The sequence below is a fragment of the Acipenser ruthenus genome, chromosome 4 (genome assembly GCF_902713425.1).
Source record: "Acipenser ruthenus chromosome 4, fAciRut3.2 maternal haplotype, whole genome shotgun sequence".
Classification (NCBI taxonomy): Eukaryota; Metazoa; Chordata; class Actinopteri; order Acipenseriformes; family Acipenseridae; genus Acipenser; species Acipenser ruthenus.
The window spans coordinates 54,551,695-54,570,787 of record NC_081192.1 but is presented as its reverse complement, the minus strand read 5'-3'; the positions used below and the strand labels follow the sequence as shown (position 1 = coordinate 54,570,787).

Here is a 19,093-nt window from a genome sequence, read left to right as displayed (position 1 = left end):
AGCTATTGGGAAACATATCTCTCTCTTGCTTATTTTGGGGTCCATGAGAACATTCCTTTGGTAAAGTTTGTGAACAAAGGCATAATAAATGGTCTAGGTAGCTTGTGACTGATTGCTTCAATGTTCTGGGTACTGGGTTAGGGTACAGTAGTACAGGGCTAGTGAGTATTACATCTTAGGAGAACTAGCTAACATGGTAAATACTTTGTAGAGAGGGTAAAAAGGGAATTGTTCAGAATGCTGTGTATACAATCTATAACAAAAACATTGTCAATGTAAAAAAACAAGTTAGAAAAACGCAACAGCCGTTTAAAGTGGTGATATCAAACACAAAAGTCCAAGTTAGGAGAAGTAATTAGACCAATTTTGTCAAGCATCAAGCAAATAGGCACAATTGGAAAGGTGCTGGGGCCCAACATTCACACAATTCTTGCTTCTAACTTGGCGCCTTTTTTTGATCGCTTCGCTCCACTTGAAATGCGCAGTGGCGCAGCGGACTAAGGTTGTGTGTTCTTCAAGAAGGTATAAACACTGCTGTTTAGGAATAGAGCACTTTTTTTTTTTTACAATACACACATTCCATTTACATACAAACGTTTCACACGTCTGTGGTTTTACAGACGAGGCTGAAGTTGGCTTCTTATTCGCCAGCTTCTTATTCGCCAGCTTCTTATTCGCTGGCTTTTAGTGCATAAATGTATTTGTCTACGTTGAAGAAGTTGCCTTGAATTTAAAGGGTTAAATCACTTTGGGCCACCGATTTCTCTGCCAGTACCTGACAAGGGGCAACCCCTCTGCAAGCCCCACTTGGATTTAGCCCGGCCCAACATGGTTTACTGGGGAAGAACAGCGGGTAAATATGCCACATATGCCAATTGCTCAGCTTCTGATTCGCTCTTTATGTATCTACGTTGAATACGTAGCTTTGCATTTAACGGGTTAAAGCATGTTGAATTGCTGATTTCTCTGCAGGTACCCAGTGAGGGGCACCCCTCTGCAAGCTACACCTGTATTTAGCCCAGCCCAACGTAGTTTACTAGGGCAGAACAGAGGGCAAACATGCCACATATGCCAATCGCTCAGCTTCTTTTAACATTTTGTTTTTCAAAGTCAGCATAACGCTATACAACACAGTCCGTTTAATTACTTTATACAAGTTTTAAATGTTTACAAAACTCCACAATGTTGCCGAACTTGTTTAGTTTTAATCAGTCTTGTCTGCTTGTTACTTTTTTCAGCCAACACATTTAAATGACCCTTGTTTGTTACAATTTAAAAGATTATTTTAAACGTTACAATGTAAATGTTGACTCAGTAGCTACCATTAAATGTTTCAACCTCGGTGACTTTGATGCGCTATTAATTTTAGGCAACTTGCAATATATACATATATATATATATATAATTTACATGAAAACTTGTACTTTTTATATAGGTATATAAATGTTAATTGCTGTGGATAAACGCATCAGCCAAATCAATTAATATGACGTAGTTTTCTAGCTTGCTATTTATTAATTTATTTATACATTTACAATATAAACATGTATTCATTTCTACATTTATTTATTTAAAAATATTTATTTCTAAATGTATTTATTTCCTTATGCATTTGTTTAAATCATGTATTTATTTCTACCAAATAAATTATTCCTTTATTTATTTTTAATTAAACGAGGAACTACAATTTATCAGAGATCAGAGATTTAGACAAGGAAGCTACATGCCACTCTTGTGTGCAATTCCATTTTATGGAATCTACCAAACAAACAGGAAACTAGAAATTTTCAAACAGGAAATCGAAAATTTCTAGAATCGAGCAGCACCTTCAGGTTTTCAGCGAAAGCTGGTCAGGCTTGGATGTAAGCTTAAAAAAAGAATGCATTTCATCGCAGCGGGTTAAGGTTGTGTGCTCTTCAAGAACGTCATGTTGCAAGTTCAAGCCACAGTATTTTTTATTTATTTTTTTCTTCCCCCTGCGATATGTGCTGTTTTAAAACATAAATAATTTGTTTAATATAAATAGTGTATATTTATATATGAAATGAAATTAAATATGAAACTGCTTGCATACCCTGGTTTGTTTTGACATTGACCAACAGGTGGAATCACATGATTGGTAGATGTCCAGTTATTTAGCTTTTCTGTTTGAACAGTCGCTACACACCCTTAAAAAGTAGACGGAAGCGGAAGAAGAAGAATTTTACCTTAGTTTGATGACTTATATCTCATTGTGTGTAAGAGGTATGTACGTTTTTTTTCACATTTGAGGTAAGAAAGTTTCAGACTTTTAATACTGGTACAGATGGTAATTCTAAGCGATTTAGTTTTGTCGCTGCAACATGGTAAAAACAGCTAAACTCTTTGAGCTGTATAGAGACTCTCAGTAGTTTCAAAAGACTCTCAATAGTTTCAAACAAGTTTTTCTAACTTGTACGAGGAACTACTGTTCCTCTCAATACATGTTAAACACTGACACTCGGTGGTGGTTCTTGGAACTGCAATGAAATAATTCAGGAAAAGCATTGCCAATTGTAGTTTAATTTTTCAATGGGTGGTTCTAATTACAATAAGATATGTGTTTGTGCTGAGACAAAGGGAGGATTTTACACTGTATGTTTCAATAGAGATCTTGCAAATAAATAATCATACTTATTATGATGAAACAGATCGTTGAAATAAAAGAAGCAAACATTTCTTCTCTCACACAGACTGCATCATGTAGGCAGACATCACCCGGTGAAGATGAAAAGTCAAGGTTGAAATTAAATCAGATGTTATCAAAAGAATTAATACTGCACTTGATTTTCTTCTAGGTGCTGAAATGAGGTGATTCTGATTTTGATGAAGATTCAAATGTAGGGACGGGTGAAGACAACAATGAAACATTCAGCTGATGATCATATACAGAATCTCTTTCACTCAAAGAACAGAACTGACCATTGAAATTGTTGTTCTGTTAAAGAACAAATAGACTATGAGATCACCTTTCATGGACATACATTTTTTTAAATAATGGGATATTTAAATGATATACTGTATCATTGAATATGTCTGGAATGAATGAAAGAAAATGTATGTTAATGTTATTTGTAACAATGGGTTAGTAATACAAATATTATGTAAAATGATTGCTTTTGTGGGGTATTGTAAAGCATATCACAAGATGTAATGGGGTTTGCATAATTAAGGAGAAAAGGGGTAATTGTTTACTAATGTTGCAGATAGATAGTTAAGCATTCATACACTATTTTAGTACTTATTCAATGTAGAGATCATTTTTTAAGTTAGTTTAAATCAATCTGATGTGAACATAAGGTTGATATGGTTTGGAATATGGATTCTGGAAAATGATTTTTACATACACAAATGTTAAAGTACTGTTTTACTACAAATGTGAAAAATTGTAAGAAATCAAATCTATTTTTGTGTTACACCTGTTAAACATCTGTACATGGAAAATATGTTTTTTCCCTCTATGCCAAAGAGAATGATGATTCATGCTGCTGATGCCTATGATTTCAATAAGTTTCAAGTAAATCCTTTCCAGAAATTACAGATAGATTGAAACAACTACTGAGAGAGGAAGAAATGCAGGTTAAAGTGGACGCTCATCAAGACAAAATTGATGAATTCATACATGAAGGAAATTTGGAATTTCTGTACAAGAATACATACTAGGATTATCTGTTTAAGGGAGCAGTAACCTTGAGTTTAACTATTTTTGTAATAACACTGATGATGTTTATCTATCTTTTTCGTATGAGTCACTAGTATTATGGTGAAATAATTCAAATTCACACAAAGAAACTTATCTTAATGAGTTGTTGATTATATGAATTATTGATTTAATAACCCTATCGATGGCAGGTATTCAAAGACGGGTAAGATCTAGAATGCATCTAGACAACCCAAGACAGAAGCTTGTCGCTGGGATTAAATTCAATCTTAAATCAATTCCTTATAAATCACTACTTTGGATAAAGTTTGTATTATTTTGTATCACTTAAGTAATTGAATATGAACTATTATGTACTGTGTATGATGGTGAGATACTCTCATATATTTAGAGTAAGGGAGGATTGTAAGGAAATTTGATAGTCCATATTCATATTGTTAGAATATTGTATGTATGGTACTTTCAGTGGAGAGACATTGAGCACAGAGTTTAGGTGGGGTATTTTGGAATGCAGGGTCTGTCAATACATTGCAGATTTGACTAGAGGGAAAACTAGAGCAAATATGACCATTTATGGGCATTTGTGTAGGGGGTTTTACAGCTCTGCTCTGCTTGCTTGCATGGGGGATGGGAGAATCTCAGAGAACAGATGCAAAGGAATGTTTGTGAGGCTTGGAGACTTGCCATGTACAGATATAGTGAGGAGGGGTCATAAATGACATCATTAAAAGGGTCTGTTTTGGAATCTACAAAACTGAAGTTAATGCATCGTGTGGTGCTCAGTTTTATTTATTTATTTATTTATTTATTAGCAGATGCCCTTATCCAGGGCGACTTACAATTGTTACAAGATATTACATTACACCGTGTAACAAATTTTTTATTTTTTTTTGTTCCTGGGTAGTAAGTGTTATTTCCTAATTGCTTATGCCGCAAAAGTATAGAAAATGGCTATTATTCCCGACAAACTTTGCTTTTGTGACCAGGACAGTGATATTTTGAAATTTACCTATTTTCCAGAACATTCCAGATAGATTCAGTGCTGAGTAAACTTGGAGTAACTTCTAGAACTTTCTAGAACTTTCCAGTAATATAAATAGTAGTATAAATACAGGGGCCTTAAGCCCACCAGTTAAGTTTAGTTCCAGCTGCCTAAGTGGATACATATCTGCATTTTTCTGAGATGGCATCAAGAGGCTGCAAGCATCCGGCAGACGCATTTTGCTATGTCTGCGGCCAATTTATCAAGACAAGAGCGAAAAAGTACTCAGTGGAAGCATCTGCTAAGATGTGTGAGGCCTACAAGGCATATTTCGGCATGCCTGTCGGGGATCAAGACAAACCCTGGGCACCTCATTTCACCTGCGAGCACTGCAAAAAAACTCTGGAAGGTAAGATGGACAATTGTTGCTTGGAATTTTATGTTATAAAATTTGTTAACATTTTTTAAATTGTAAAAGTTTTTAATTTTAAAATGTTTTACAATTTTCAATGTTATTGAAAAAATATATCATATATGAAAAATGTTGCGAGAATCTCTTACACATTAGTCATGGGTGAAATAAATGTATTTTTGTAGGATATTTTTGTTTTGACGTCTAGGCTCAAGCAGTGGAACTTGTTGGATGAAAGTGCAAGTCGCAGATCAGAGGAAGCGTCACCAACCTTTTTCCAGCTTCTTCACCCGTCAAGATGGGCTCTGCTTCTGCCACAATGTGACCAGTCTGTTCGAGGCAATCGGAATCGCCTGTAACCAGAATGAGTGGCGCCTCTTCATTGACAGCTCATCCAGGAGCCTCAAAGCCGTGCTGCTCCATAATGGTAACAAGTACCCGTCTCTTCCCCTGGCTCACTCGGTGCACCTCAAAGAGGATTACAACAGCATCAAGACCTTGCTGGACGCCTTGAAGTATGATGAGTACGGCTGGGAGGTCATAGGAGACTTCAAAATAGTGGCATTCCTGATTGGTCTCCAAGGCGGTTTTACCAAGTTTCCCTGCTATCTTTGCCTTTGGGACAGCAGGGACACCAAGGCGCACTACCACAGGCGGGACTGGCCACAGCGGACCGAGTTCTCTGTGGGGAGGAACAACGTCAAATGGGAGCCACGGAAGGTGCTGATGCCACCACTGCACATCAAATTGGGCCTTATAAAACAATTTGTCAGAGCTCTAGATAAGGAGTCGGCAGCCTTCAAGTACCTTCAAGACTTCTTCCCTAAGCTGTCTGAGGCAAAGGTCAAAGCCGGTGTCTTCGTCGGACCACAGATAAAGAAGATCCTGGAGTGCAATGAATTCCCCAAGAAGCTCACTAGTAAGGAGAAAGTGGCTTGGAACAGCTTTGTCGCAGTGGTTCGGGGCTTCCTGGGCAATCACAAGGCCGAAAACTATGTGGAGCTGGTTGAGACTCTGGTGAAGAACTACGGCACAATGGGCTGTAGGATGTCCCTCAAAGTCCATATCCTTGATGCTCATCTTGATAAATTCAAGGAGAACATGGGAGCGTACTCGGAGGAGCAAGGCGAGCGCTTCCACCAGGATATACTGGACTTTGAACGCCGCTACCAAGGACAGTATAATGAGAACATGATGGGAGACTACATTTGGGGGCTGATTCGTGAAAGTGATTTACAGTATAATCGTAAATCTCGAAAAACTACTCACTTCTAAATCTTTTGTAGTCATTTTTGTATTACTTTAATATAAATACATGTTAATTTGGATTCATATGTTGTTTTTTTCTGACTTTATTGTGTTATATATTTTTACATACAATTACATTATTTTTTTTACACATTATTACCAATCTCACTGCAGCCCAGAGTGACGCGACTCTGTACAATAGTTCTATTCTTGTATTACAGCAACATATTTTTGACTTTCACTAATATTGTTTTTCAGTTTTCATAAATTTTTCCTTACAGGGGGGAGTCGGTGCGTCCACAGCCCAAGAGGGGGGAGTCGGTGCGTCCACAGCCCAAGAGAGGGGTGTCGGTGTGTCCACAGCCCAGGTACCCAACAGCAGAGGGAGAATGCCTGCTGTTTCCGCCTCCACTAGCAGAAGGAGAGTACCTGCTGATTCTGCCTCCACCTCCGTGGGAGGACTGCTTGCCGCTCCCACCTCCACCAGCAGAGGGAGAGTACCTGCTGGTTCCGCCTCCGCCACTGTGGGAGGACTGCGTGCCGCTCCCACCTCCACCAGCAGAGGGAGAATACCTGCTGGTTCCGCCTCTATCGCTGTGGGAGGATGACTTGCTGCTCCCAGCACCACCACCAGGGGGAGAAGGGGAGGAGCCCCTGCCGCCTTCGCCACCACCATCAGGAGGGGAGCAGGAGCTGCCTCCGCCTTCACGACAGGACAGACCAGGACAGGAGGCTGGCGGTCCGCAACCCCCTTTGCATAGGCTGCTGAGTAGAACAAGGGGGAAAGCCGCCGGGTCACAGCGGCTGCAAAGAAGGCCAACCCCAGCACCACCGCTGCTCCTGGCTCCCCTCTTGCAGTAGCCTCCCGAGGGTCTGCGGACTCCATCACCTTCTGAGGGACCACCACTGCCCTGTCGTGCATCATCCGGGGATGCCAGTTCGCCATCGCCCGGGGATGCCTACCTTCCACCACCCAAGAATGCCTGCCTTGCACCGCCTAAGGATGCCACGTCCGCATCACCTGGGGCTGCCTGCTGCTCCGCATCGCCTGGGGCTACCTGTTGCTCCGCATCGCCTGGGGCTGCCTGTTGCTCTGCATCGCCTGGAGAGCCACCAGTTACAGGGTACGAGGGAGAAGTGGAGCTCCCGCTGCCGCCTCCATGGCCATGGGCTCCCCTCCTGAGTTCGCCTCCCGAGGGTCCGCCACTGCTGTCGTCGCCTCCCGAGGGTCGTCGCCAGCTCTGTTTCTCCTAGGGTTGTTGCCTGTCCTGCTTCACCTGGGGTCACCGAGGCTCCTGCTTCGCCTGGGGTCGTCGAGGGTCTGGCTTCGCCTGAGGTCGCCGGGGGCTCTGCTTCACCTGGGGTTGCTACCAGTCCTGCCATGCGGCAGGAAACACTGTGGCCAGAGCCGTACGGAGGGGAGCTGCTGGCCATGAAGAAGGGGGGGAGGTCAGGAGACCAGCTCCCCCCGCAGCAGTTTTGCTGCCGGAAATTGGGTGGCCGGAGCCCCATGGAGGGGAACTGCCGGCCATGAAGAAAGGGGGGGAGGTCATGAGGCCAACTCCCCCTGCCGCAATTTAAGGGCTCTGTGAAGGCTACTGCCCAGCCGGACCTTTAAGTGTATTATTTTGTGTTCGTGATTTTGTTTTGTTTGACTGTTTTATTTCACTCTGTGAGCAAGTGTTTTCTGTTTAAACTTTTTATTTATTTTTTGTGTTATTTAAAAATAAAACTGCAAACATCGCCTTTAACTGCATTACTTGTTGTCAGTGTTTACGTTCCTGCTTCTGTCCTGACGTCACCGCCCAGCCACCCTGTCACACTCCTCTTCAGAAGGTGTGAACACAAGCAAATCATCAAGATAACAAAGTAAACTAGAAAAATTTAAGTCACCAAAAATACTTAACATCATGTGCATAAATGATGCAGGGCTGTTATATAAACCTTGGGGTAAGTGATTATATTTGTGCAGCCCCAGTGGAGTGGTGAATGCAGTAAATTTTCTGTCAGCCTCATGGAGAGGGATGTTATAAAATCCCGACATCAGGTCCATTGTGCTAAAGAAAATGTTTCCTCCCAATGCTGCAAGACAATCGGCTTGATGAGGTAGGGGGTGTGCGTCTTTGAAGGTCCTGGCATTCAGCCATCTGAAATCCGTGCAAATCCTAAGATCCCCATTTTTCTTCCAAACCATGACTAAAGGAGAGGCATATTCACTAACAGACTTGCTGATAATCCCCTTCTCCTCCATTTCTGTCAGAACCTTTCGTAACTCCTGGTAATGTGCAGGTGGGATTCTATGGTATGGGAGTCGAAATGGACACTCATCAGATAAGTGGATCCTGTGCACAAAGCCCTTAGCCTCACCACAGTCAAGTTTTCCTCTCGGAAAAATGTCCTGGTACTCCAGTAAAAAGTGTGCTAATTTATTCTTCAAGACAGATGAGATCTGACAGGCTTCAATGTCAATATCACCTAATCCTGCGTCCTGTAAAATCTTCACAGGGTCAGTAGCTGCAGAGCGTACTGTATGGTCTTCAGAACATTGAGAGGCACCCGTATATTGACTAATCTCTTGATCAATGTTCAGGTCTTCAACGGCAAGACAGAGAAAGACATCCGCTAGTTTACAATTGTGCTTCAAAGTTACAGGTTTCAAAGAAGGGTTGATAATCTTCATTGGAATCCATCGGTCTCCCCACATGGGTGTGATCATTCTTCCAACTAGAATGTTTTTCGGTAAAGCTTTAGATGCGGTTGGCTCAACAATCACTGTGCTCCCTAGAACCAGGCAACTTCCACCACACCAGATATTCACGCTTTGTAACAGAGTGACGGCCTCATTTAGTTTGACAGTTCCAATCTTCACAGTGATATCATTGCGTTTCCACCAAACTACACTTGATAACACCTCCAGGAAACGTTCGTCATCAGAATTGTTGCTCTTTGAAGAAATCAACTCCCAGTACCTGTCTGTAGACCTAATTTCTCGTAATATGTGCTTGATGACATTCGTACCTACAATGAATTCATCATGTTGTCCAGGCACAACCAAGGTAGGAAACATCATTTTTAGACCATACACCTCAAGCTGTAACTCGTAGATACATTTTGGGTGAGTTTTCAAGTCTCCACAGCCAACTAGCACTATATGGTCAGGTGCGGCTTGCTTTGAGGGAAGTACACCAGCTGATAATAATTTCAACTCCTCTTCTTCTCTTAAGGTACATGCCAAAGAGCCAGAATCAAGCATGGCCTTCAACTCAACTTGATTACTAATGGTAACAGAAGTTTAAAACAGTTCACTAAACTTTTCAAGTGTCTGTGATCCTACAAAAATGGCTTCTTGACCCTGTGGCAATATTTCACAACAGTTCATAAACATGGTTTCCAGGTCTTTTTCCACACTGAGGGTTTGTTGTACAATGCCCATACTTCCCCTTGCACTATATGGGCTCTCTAGTTTAAATGACTGTTATGGGGCTGGGTTCCAGGCAGCCCAGGCCTTGGACGTGCAGTACAGTCCCTTTATATATGACCATGCGCAAAGCATTGGAGGCATAAATTATCTTGCATGCAGTGAGCATGAGTGGAGTGTGTAGAAGTGCCACAAGCCTTGCATGCCCCACCATGGTAAACACGAAATCTTGAAGGATTCTGAACTGGGCTTTAGTTTTGTTGAAAATAGGTGGTTTGTGTGTTCAGTGACAGAACGCTGTCCAGCATGCTTATCATTTTGTGAAGGCATTGTAAACATTCGTCAGCCACATCAACTGCTTTGTTCAAGCGAATCCAGAAATCCATCGCATCTTCAACAGTCCTGGGAACCGTGTTGTAGAAATCAGCCAATGGCATACAGGAGTAAGTTAATTCACTGAAATTTTGTTTCAGAATGTCAAACACAATTGATGGGTCTTGCTTGGGGTCTAGCATTGGGTTGCTACGCAAGGTAACTTTAATTATGTCCTTAGCTTTGTCCATTAGCTTGCCTAATATCTCCTCAGACTGCTCGTGGGAAGGGTAGCCCTTTTTGTGCATATACAGTTTCATCAACTCCTTTCACTTGTGAATGGAACATTTGTCAGACTGGCCCCCTCTAAAAACAGGAGGTTCTTTAATGCCAGGCTGGACAACTACTTTCACTTTAGAGAGATCAAGATCAGGGGAAACAGGGTTGTCTGTAGTCTGATGCTCAGGTAAGAAAGACTGAGAGGCAACAGAAACGTTTTGTGTGCTTAATCTGGCTGCAATGGAGTCACCTATCTGGTGTGCTAACTGGGTGATATGATCACAGTATGGGTACAGTTGATGCAGGTGCCATGGGAGTGGAACTAACACCAGGAGAGTGTAAGGAAAATAACTCTGGGGAGCTGTGTACATTCGTATCATTATTGTCAAGTAATTTACCTCTACCAATGTAATGTTTTCTACAATGAGATACAGAACCGCTAACTCCAACTGCAAACCCACAATCTGAGTCATGTCCTGAAGCCATTGTAAATCAAATGCAGTTGCTACAAGCAATGACTTTAGTTAGTTTTCTTGAATAAAAAAAAAACACACATACACACACGTATATATATATATATATATATATATATATATATATATATATATATATATATATATATATAGACACACACACACAATATTACAAAAAGCACTCATTTTGTACTGAAATATTAAGAATAAAATATATATATATATATTCAAAAGAAAATATACATAAAAGCAGTACACATTGCTAATAACAATTGCACTACAGTCAGTCATAAATTGCATTTGAACTGACGCGAGTCACGTGACCCGCGTACCTTGCGGTCATGGAGATGGGCAGCAGACAGCGTTGCAATCCCCCAGCGATTAGACAAGACTTGATCAGTTGATCCAAAAAGAGTCACGGCGCCACTGTAACCTGTTCAACTTTGGTATAGCTTAATTTCCCTGCGTTGTGTTATTTTATTTCTTGCTGGCCCTCTCTGCTACTCTGTCCCCCTTTCCTTATCACACACTGACGACAAATTAGAGAAAGCATCCAGAGAAAAGGGATGGCTGTTTTTTTAAAAACTGTAGTACTAGGGGCGCAAAACAATTACATCCCAAAAGTAGACAAATCTAAATCTAAAACAAAATGGCCAAAATGGTTTAATAGATCAATTTAAAAAAAATATTCAGCGAAAAAAGGCACTTTACAGAGCGTTTTAAAACGGACCAAAAACAAAGTACATAGAAAGAGTACTTAGAACTGCAAACGCAAGTCAAAAAGGAAGGCCAAGAGAGAAATAGAAATGAACATTGCTAAGGTGGCTAAAACCAATTCCAAAACGTTTTTCCAATATTATAACAGCAAGAGAACATTCAAAGAGGAGTGTAGAAGGGTGGTGGGTAATTCACTGATACAAGGGAGACACAGGTGAACTTGAAACACCGCACAGGTGCCCAGTTTTATTACAGATGGGTAATTCCTCTTTTCAGCCTGCAGAGGGCGCTGTTGACCGTGGTCTGCCTGCCAACGATGGTAAAAACAGAACCACAATACCAGAGGCGGTACAGAATACAGGTGCAGGCGCACTCACAGGTGCTCAACAAAAGAATAATCAAAAGGCGAAAGAAAAAAGGAAAATAAAACACAGTAATCAAAACTACAAATAAAAGGTGCTGCACTCGGCAGCTTCACCCCGACCATCGTTATCCGCACGACCCGGATCTCCGTCCTACTCTCACCGCTCCCTCAGCCTGCTAAAAATACTGATGGGGTCTGCCCACGGTTTTCCCCACTAGCACTATTTTCTTTCTTTTGTTCTCTTTTCTTTTGGGATTTTCCTCCCCGGCCGTGTCTCGGTTCTGGACCAGAGCGTCCGCACGTCTTTTCAGAAGGGCAGACCTGAGGGAACAGCAGAATGTTATTTTATAGGGCCAGCAATCCCCCCCAAGACTCGCTTCTCAGCCAGTCAGAGAGAAGGAAAGCCCGCACACCCTCTCTCCCACCTCTCCGTGTCACTGCCATGACCAACAGGTGATATTGAACAGCTGCTGCCCTCTTCCTGCATCACAAGGAGGTTAAATGTCTAAGAGATACAAATGGCAAAAACATAGACGAAGAAGTTTCAGAAGTTTTTACAAAGGAGGACACGGACAACATGCCCCACATGTCGACCTGTTCCTATCCAGTTTTAAATAACTTTTAGCATAACAGAGGCAGAAGTGTTAAAGGGACTACGAGCTCTTAAAATAAACAAATCCACTGGGCTGAATGAGATCCTCCCAATAGTACTAAAATAAATGAAAGAAGTTATTTACAAACCGCTAACCAAGATCATGCAACAATCTCTTGACACAGAGGTTGTACCGACAGACTGGAAAATTGCAAACGTAATACCGATCCACAAAAAGGGAGACAAAACTGAAACAGGTAACTACAGACCAATAAGCCTGACTTCTATTATATGTAAACTTATGGAAACTATAATAAGATCCAAAATGGAAAATTACCGATATGGTAACAATATCCTGGGAGACAGTCAGTATGGTTTTAGGAAAGGGAGATCGTGTCTAACTAACCTACTTGACTTTTTTGAGGATGCAACATTGAAAATGGATAAATGCAAAGCATACGACATAGTTTATTTAGATTTCCAGAAAGCTTTTGACAAAGTCCCGCATAAAAGATTAATTCTCAAACTGAACGCAGTAGGGATTCAAGGAAATGCATGCACATGGATTAGGGAGTGGTTAACAGGTAGAAAACTGATTAGAGGAGAAACCTCAGAATGGAGCGAGGTAACCAGTGGTGTACCACAGAGATCAGTATTAGGTCCTCTGCTATTCCTGATCTACATTAATAATTTAGATTCTGGTATAGTAAGCAAACTCATTAAATTTGCAGACGACATAAAAATAGGAGGAGTGGCAAACACTGTTGCAGCAGCAAAGGTCATTCAAAATGATCTAGACAGCAGTCAGAACTGGGCAGACACATGGCAAATTACATTTAATAGAGACAAGTGTAAAGTATTGCATGCAGGCAATAAAAATGTGCATTATAAATATCATATGGGAGATACTGAAATTGAAGAAGGGAACTATGAAAAAGACCTAGGAGTTTATGTTGACTCAGAAATGTCTTCATCTAGACAATGTGGGGAAGCTCTAAAAAAGGCCAACATGATGCTTGGAGATATTGTGAGAAGTGTTGAATTTAAATCAAGGGAAGTAATGTTAAAACTTTACAATGCATTAGTAAGACCTCATCTAGAATATTGTGTTCAGTTCTGGTCACCTCGTTACAAAAAGGATATTGCTGCTCTAGAAAGAGTGCAAAGAAGAGCAACCAGAATTATCCCGGGTTTAAAAGGCTTGTCATATGCAGACAGGCTAAAAGAATTGAATCTATTCAGTCTTGAACAAAGAAGACTACGCGGCGATCTGATTCAAACATTCAAAATCCTAAAAGGTATAGACAATGTCGACCCAGGGGACTTCTTTGACCTGAAAAAAGAAACAAGGACCAGGGGTCACAAATGTAGATTAGATAAAGGGGCATTCAGAACAGAAAATAGGAGGCACTTATTTACACAGAGAATTGTGAGGGTCTGGAACCAACTTCCCAGTAATTTTTTTGAAGCTGAAACCCTGGGATCCTTCAAGAAGCTGCTTGATGAGATTCTGGGATCAATAAGCTACTAACAACCAAACGAGCAAGATGGGCTGAATGGCCTCCTCTCGTCTGTAAACTTTCTTATGCTCTTATGTTCTAGACAATGTGGGGAAGCTATAAAAAAGATCAACAAGATGCTCAGATATATTATGAAAAGTGTTGAATTTAAATCAAGGGAAGTAATGTTAAAACTTTACAATGCATTAGTAAGACCTCATCTAGAATACTGTGTTCAGTTCTGGTCACCTCGTTACAAAAAGGATATTGCTGCTCTGGAACAAGTGCAAAGAAGAGCGACCAGAATTATCCTGGGTTCAAAAGGCATGTCGTATGCAGACAGGCTCAAAGAATTGAATCTATTCAGTCTTGAACAAAGAAGACTACGCAGTGATCTGATTCAAGCATTCAGAATTCTAAAAGGTATTGACAATGTCGACCCAGGAGACTTTTTCGACCTGAAAAAAGAAACAAGGACCAGGGGTCACAAATGGAGATTAGATAAAGGGGCATGCAGAACAGAAAATAGGAGGCACTTTTTTACACAGAGAATTGTGAGGGTCTGGAACCAACTCCCCAGTAATGTTGTTGAAGCTGACACCCTGGGATCCTTCAAGAAGCTGCTTGATGAGATTTTGGGATCAATAAGCTACTAACAACCAAATGAGCAAGATGGGCCTAATGGCCTCCTCTCGTTTGTAAACTTTCTTATGTTCTTATTTTACCACCCTGATGTAAAGCTTTGATGCAATATAATTACTGTAATTAATTACTGCATGTCTATGGGCCAAGGTGTTTTGGCCCATTCTCACCCCGGCTGTTCTGTCCTAGGCTAATCTTCAACCTGTCAGGCCAATTCTCACCCCAGTACTTTTCTGGGAGGGTGAACATTAGCCCGGGCCAATTCTCACCCCAGTACTCTCCTCGGAGGGTGAACATTAGCCCGGACCAATTCTCACCCCAGTACTCTGTACATAGCATAATTGTTTTCATTGTACAATAACTAATCTTAGCTAATCCACAGTAGGACATGTATTTGTGAATGTACTGTAAAAGAAACGGGAAAAAATGTAGACAAAATAAGCAATGTTTATCGAATAATAATAGAACAAAAATGTTTCATACACTAAAATAAACTTGCCTAGAGCTAGCCTGGATAAGATATATATATATATATATATATATATATATATATATATATATATATATATTAGGTGTCTCTGCCACAATATAATATAAACAGCAATGTTTTAAATAATAAAGATAATAACTTTTTATTCTAAATGAATTATTGTGGATCACTTTCTTTCATTATAAAAATAAGTTTCTGACGAGTGTGCTCCTCAGTTTAAATAATTTGTATAAAATTAGCTGTACACAAATGACATTTGAATATATATATATATATATATATATATATATATATATATATATATATATATATATATATATACAGTGCCGAGAAAAAGTTTGTGAACCCCAATGATAATTATGGAAATTCCATAGTTTTACTTCTTGAATCAAAAAAGTCTTTTCTTAAATATCCAATAGGGTTTATATTAACCAATTCCATGTCTTTTGAAACAAAATGATGTATGAATTAGACAAACAATGAGTAATTAAGATTCATGTGAAAAAGTAAGTGAACCCCTGGTTTTATCAGCTCAATTAAAGGGGATAATTGGGTGTTTAAATAATTAGGTAGATCTTCAGGGGTGAGTTTGGGAGGCCCCACCCTATATAAAGATCAGAAACTTTGTGAGTTTGGTCTTCACCATGCAGGTGTATGGAAACACGTCATGCCACGATCAAAAGAAATCTCTGAGGACTTCAGAAAAAACGTTATTGATGCTCATCAGTCTAGAAAGGGTTACAAAACCATTTCTAAGGATTTGGGGCTCCACCAATCCACTGTCAGACATAGTCTACAAATGGAGAAAGTTCAAGGCCACAGTCACTCTACCCGGAGTGGTCGTCCTACCAGAATCTCTCCAAGAACAAACCGGAAAATCATCAACGAAGTCACAAAGAACCCCTGAGTAACATCCAAGGATCTGCAGGCCACTCTCGCCTTAGCTAATGTGAGTGTTCATGACTCAACTATCAGAAAAAGACTGAACAAGAATGGTGTTCATGGCAGGCTAGCCAGGAGGAAACCACTGCTCTCTAAAAAGAACATTGCTGCCCGTCTGAAGTTTGCCAAAGAGCACATAGATGATCCACAAGACTTCTGGAACAATTTTCTCTGGACAGACGAGTCAAAGGTAGAACTTTTTGGCCTCAAAAGAACCTCATCCCAACCGTCAAGCATGGTGGTGGTAGTGTGATGGTTTGGGGCTGCTTTGCTGCCTCAGGACCTGGACGGCTTGCCATCATTGACACAACCATGAATTCTGCATTGTATCAGAAGATTCTAGAGGCGAATGTCAGGCCATCCGTCCGTGAGCTGAAGCTGAACCGAAAGTGGGTCATGCAGCAAGACAATGATCCTAAACATACAAGCAGATCTACAAAAGAATGGCTGCAAAAGAAGAAATTCCGCGTTTTAGAATGGCCTAGTCAAAGTCTGGACCTAAACCCCATCGAAATGTTGTGGCAGGACCTTAAGCGAGATGTCCATGCAAGGAAGCCATCAAATGTCACCGAGTTGAAGCATTTCTGTAAGGAGGAATGGGCCAAAATTCCTCAAAACCGATGTGAGAGACTGACCAACAGCTACAGGAAACGTTTAGTTGAAGTCAAGGGTGCTCAAGGGGGTGCCACCAGTTACTGAATCTAAAGGTTCACATACTTTTTCACACATGGATATTGAATGTTGAATCATTTGTGGATAAATAAATGTTGAAAAAGTATCATGTTTTTGTGTCATTCGTTTAATCAAAACTGTTTTAATCTCAAACTGTGCAATACCTTCAAGTACAACATGCATTAAATCCTGTGGCAGCATGGTAGTTGTGTTAAAACCAGGTAATTCACATAAAATGCTACTTCTATTAATTCCATATAAAATATGAAGATGATCTCTTAAGTATTCAGTATCTGCCCTTTCAATTTCATCACATTAAGCCAAGTATATCACCATGGTTCTGATACGATACTTATCATTAGAAAATAAATGTTGCATCTCATTTCTGGTTATGCCACAGTATCTACAAAGAGCATATGCCATTCCCACACCCTCTTTGAAACCTCCAAGTAAATGGATTGTAGGTGTATCGCCTAGTCCTTCTATAGCACTCCCATAGAATAAATGGTTTGCTTTATCTATTTTAAAAACTATGCCAGAGTTAAATATTTTAATTTCCTCTATGAAAGGTTTTAGAATAGTATATATGCCATATGTTTGGTTTTTTTTGCAAATAGACATTAATTTGATAGCAGGCAACTTTGACCGGCATTTGGCATCAATATTGGCAATGGTGTAATAAAACATTCCAACTTTGTGAACAGTGGATTTACTTCTTATTGGACTACATAATTCAACATCATCATAGTAAATCATAAAAGTAATACAATTTTGCCTATTGAGAATAGGATTGTCTATGTATAACATACCATCACATACATCCATAAAAAATCCATCCCCACAGATTTTTGCAGATGATGATACCATAGCAAGAATCTTTGGGTTTGACAGCAGTATGTGTCATTTATACTTTCAATTCTGTACTTGGCCCCATACTTCCTCTTAACTATTGTCTCTCCAATAATTATTTCTTGAGGAGGAACATATATAAGTGCATTTTTAATGTTTTGTCCTATAAATAAGCACTGTCCAATGTTTCAAAAGGGTCAATAACTGCATTTAGTGTTTCAGTAGCAATCTGACACATTACATCATAATAATAATATTTATTTCTTAGCAGACACCCTTATCCAATTGTTACAAGATATCACATTATTTTTACATACAATTACCCATTTATACAGTTTTTTTTTTTTATTGGAGCAATCTAGGTTAAGTACCTTGCTCAAGGGTACAGCAGCAGTGTCCCCCACCTGGGATTGAACCCTCGACCCTCCGGTCAAGAGTCCAGAGCCCTAACCACTACTCCACACTGCTAATAATAACAAACAAAACAACACAAATAAAAATACAAAAATAGCGGACAATATATATAGGTGCGGGGCTCCCCTTCACATATGCCCTCCCTTGTGTGCAGCACACATGGCCTTTTCAGCCACATCCCCCCTTAGTCCCCAGTCCCGGCCCAGGAACAGGGGCAGTAATGGGCCAAGGTTGGCGGCCACCGTGGGAGGTCCTCCTCCCACCCCAACAGCTGTAGTGGCCAGGCTGACCGCACACGGGCCGTCTGCTCTGGCCAAAGAAATCCTGGCAACCGCCTGGCTGTCTGTGGGGGCAGTCTCCTGACCCCCCTCCCCTCCCCCCCTCCTTCTCTGTAGCCGACAGCTCCCTCTTGTGGGGTTCTGGCCACCAAATTTCCTGCAGCGAAAGTGATGCAGGGGAAGGTGGTCTCCTGACCTCTCACCCCATCTTCGTAGCCGGCAGCTCCCCCTTGTGGGGCTCCGGCCACAGTATTTCCTGCGACAAAGCAGGGCTGGCAGTGACCCCAGGCGAAGCGGAGCTGGCAGCGACCCCAGGCGATGGCAGCAGTGGACCCTCGGGAGGCGACGGCAGCAGCGGACCCTCAGGAGGCGCTGCAGATGGCAGCAATGGCTCCTCTCCCTCTGGCGCTGGAGATGGCAGCGATGGCTCCTCTCCTTCTGGCGCTGGAGATGGCAGCGATGGCTCCTCTTCCTCTGGTGCTGGAAACAGTGGCGAGGGCTCCTCTCCCTCTGGTGTTGGAGATGGCAGCGATGGCTCCTCTCCCTCTGGCACTGGAGATGGCAGCGATGGATCCTCTCTCTCTGGCGCTGGAGACGGCAGTGATGGCTCCTCTCCCTCTGGCGCTGGAGAAGGCAGCGATGGCTCATTCTCACTCTGGCACTGGAGAAGGCAGCAATGGCTCCTCTCTCTCTGGCACTGGAGATGGCAGCGATGGATCCTCTCCCTCTGGCGCTGGAGAAGGCAGCGATGGCTCCTCTCCCTCGGGCGTTGGAGATGACAGCAATGGCTCCTCTCCCTTTGGCGTTGGAGATGACAGCAATGGCTCCTCT

General features: G+C 41.4%; 1 protein-coding gene across 1 annotated transcript; it reads left to right on the top strand.

Annotated features, from left to right (window-relative positions):
• Nucleotides 1-1,615: 1,615 nt before the first annotated feature.
• Nucleotides 1,616-18,457, top strand: LOC131737009 (uncharacterized). The gene is made up of 3 exons (XM_059023429.1): nt 1,616-5,070; nt 5,282-6,069; nt 18,380-18,457. Exons 1-3 carry the CDS (start codon nt 4,863-4,865, stop codon nt 18,455-18,457), a joined length of 1,074 nt encoding a protein of 357 aa, XP_058879412.1. The 5' UTR covers nt 1,616-4,862.
• Nucleotides 18,458-19,093: the final 636 nt, after the last annotated feature.

Coding starts and splice junctions, on each gene's coding strand:
- LOC131737009 (XM_059023429.1), top strand. CDS start 4,863: ATGGCATCAAGAGGCTGCAAGCATCCGGCAGACGCATTTTGCTATGTC. Junction 5,071..5,281: donor CTGCAAAAAAACTCTGGAAG/GTAAGATGGACA, acceptor TTTGACGTCTAG/GCTCAAGCAGTGGAACTTGT. Junction 6,070..18,379: donor ATCACAAGGCCGAAAACTAT/GTGGAGCTGGTT, acceptor CCTTCTCTGTAG/CCGACAGCTCCCTCTTGTGG.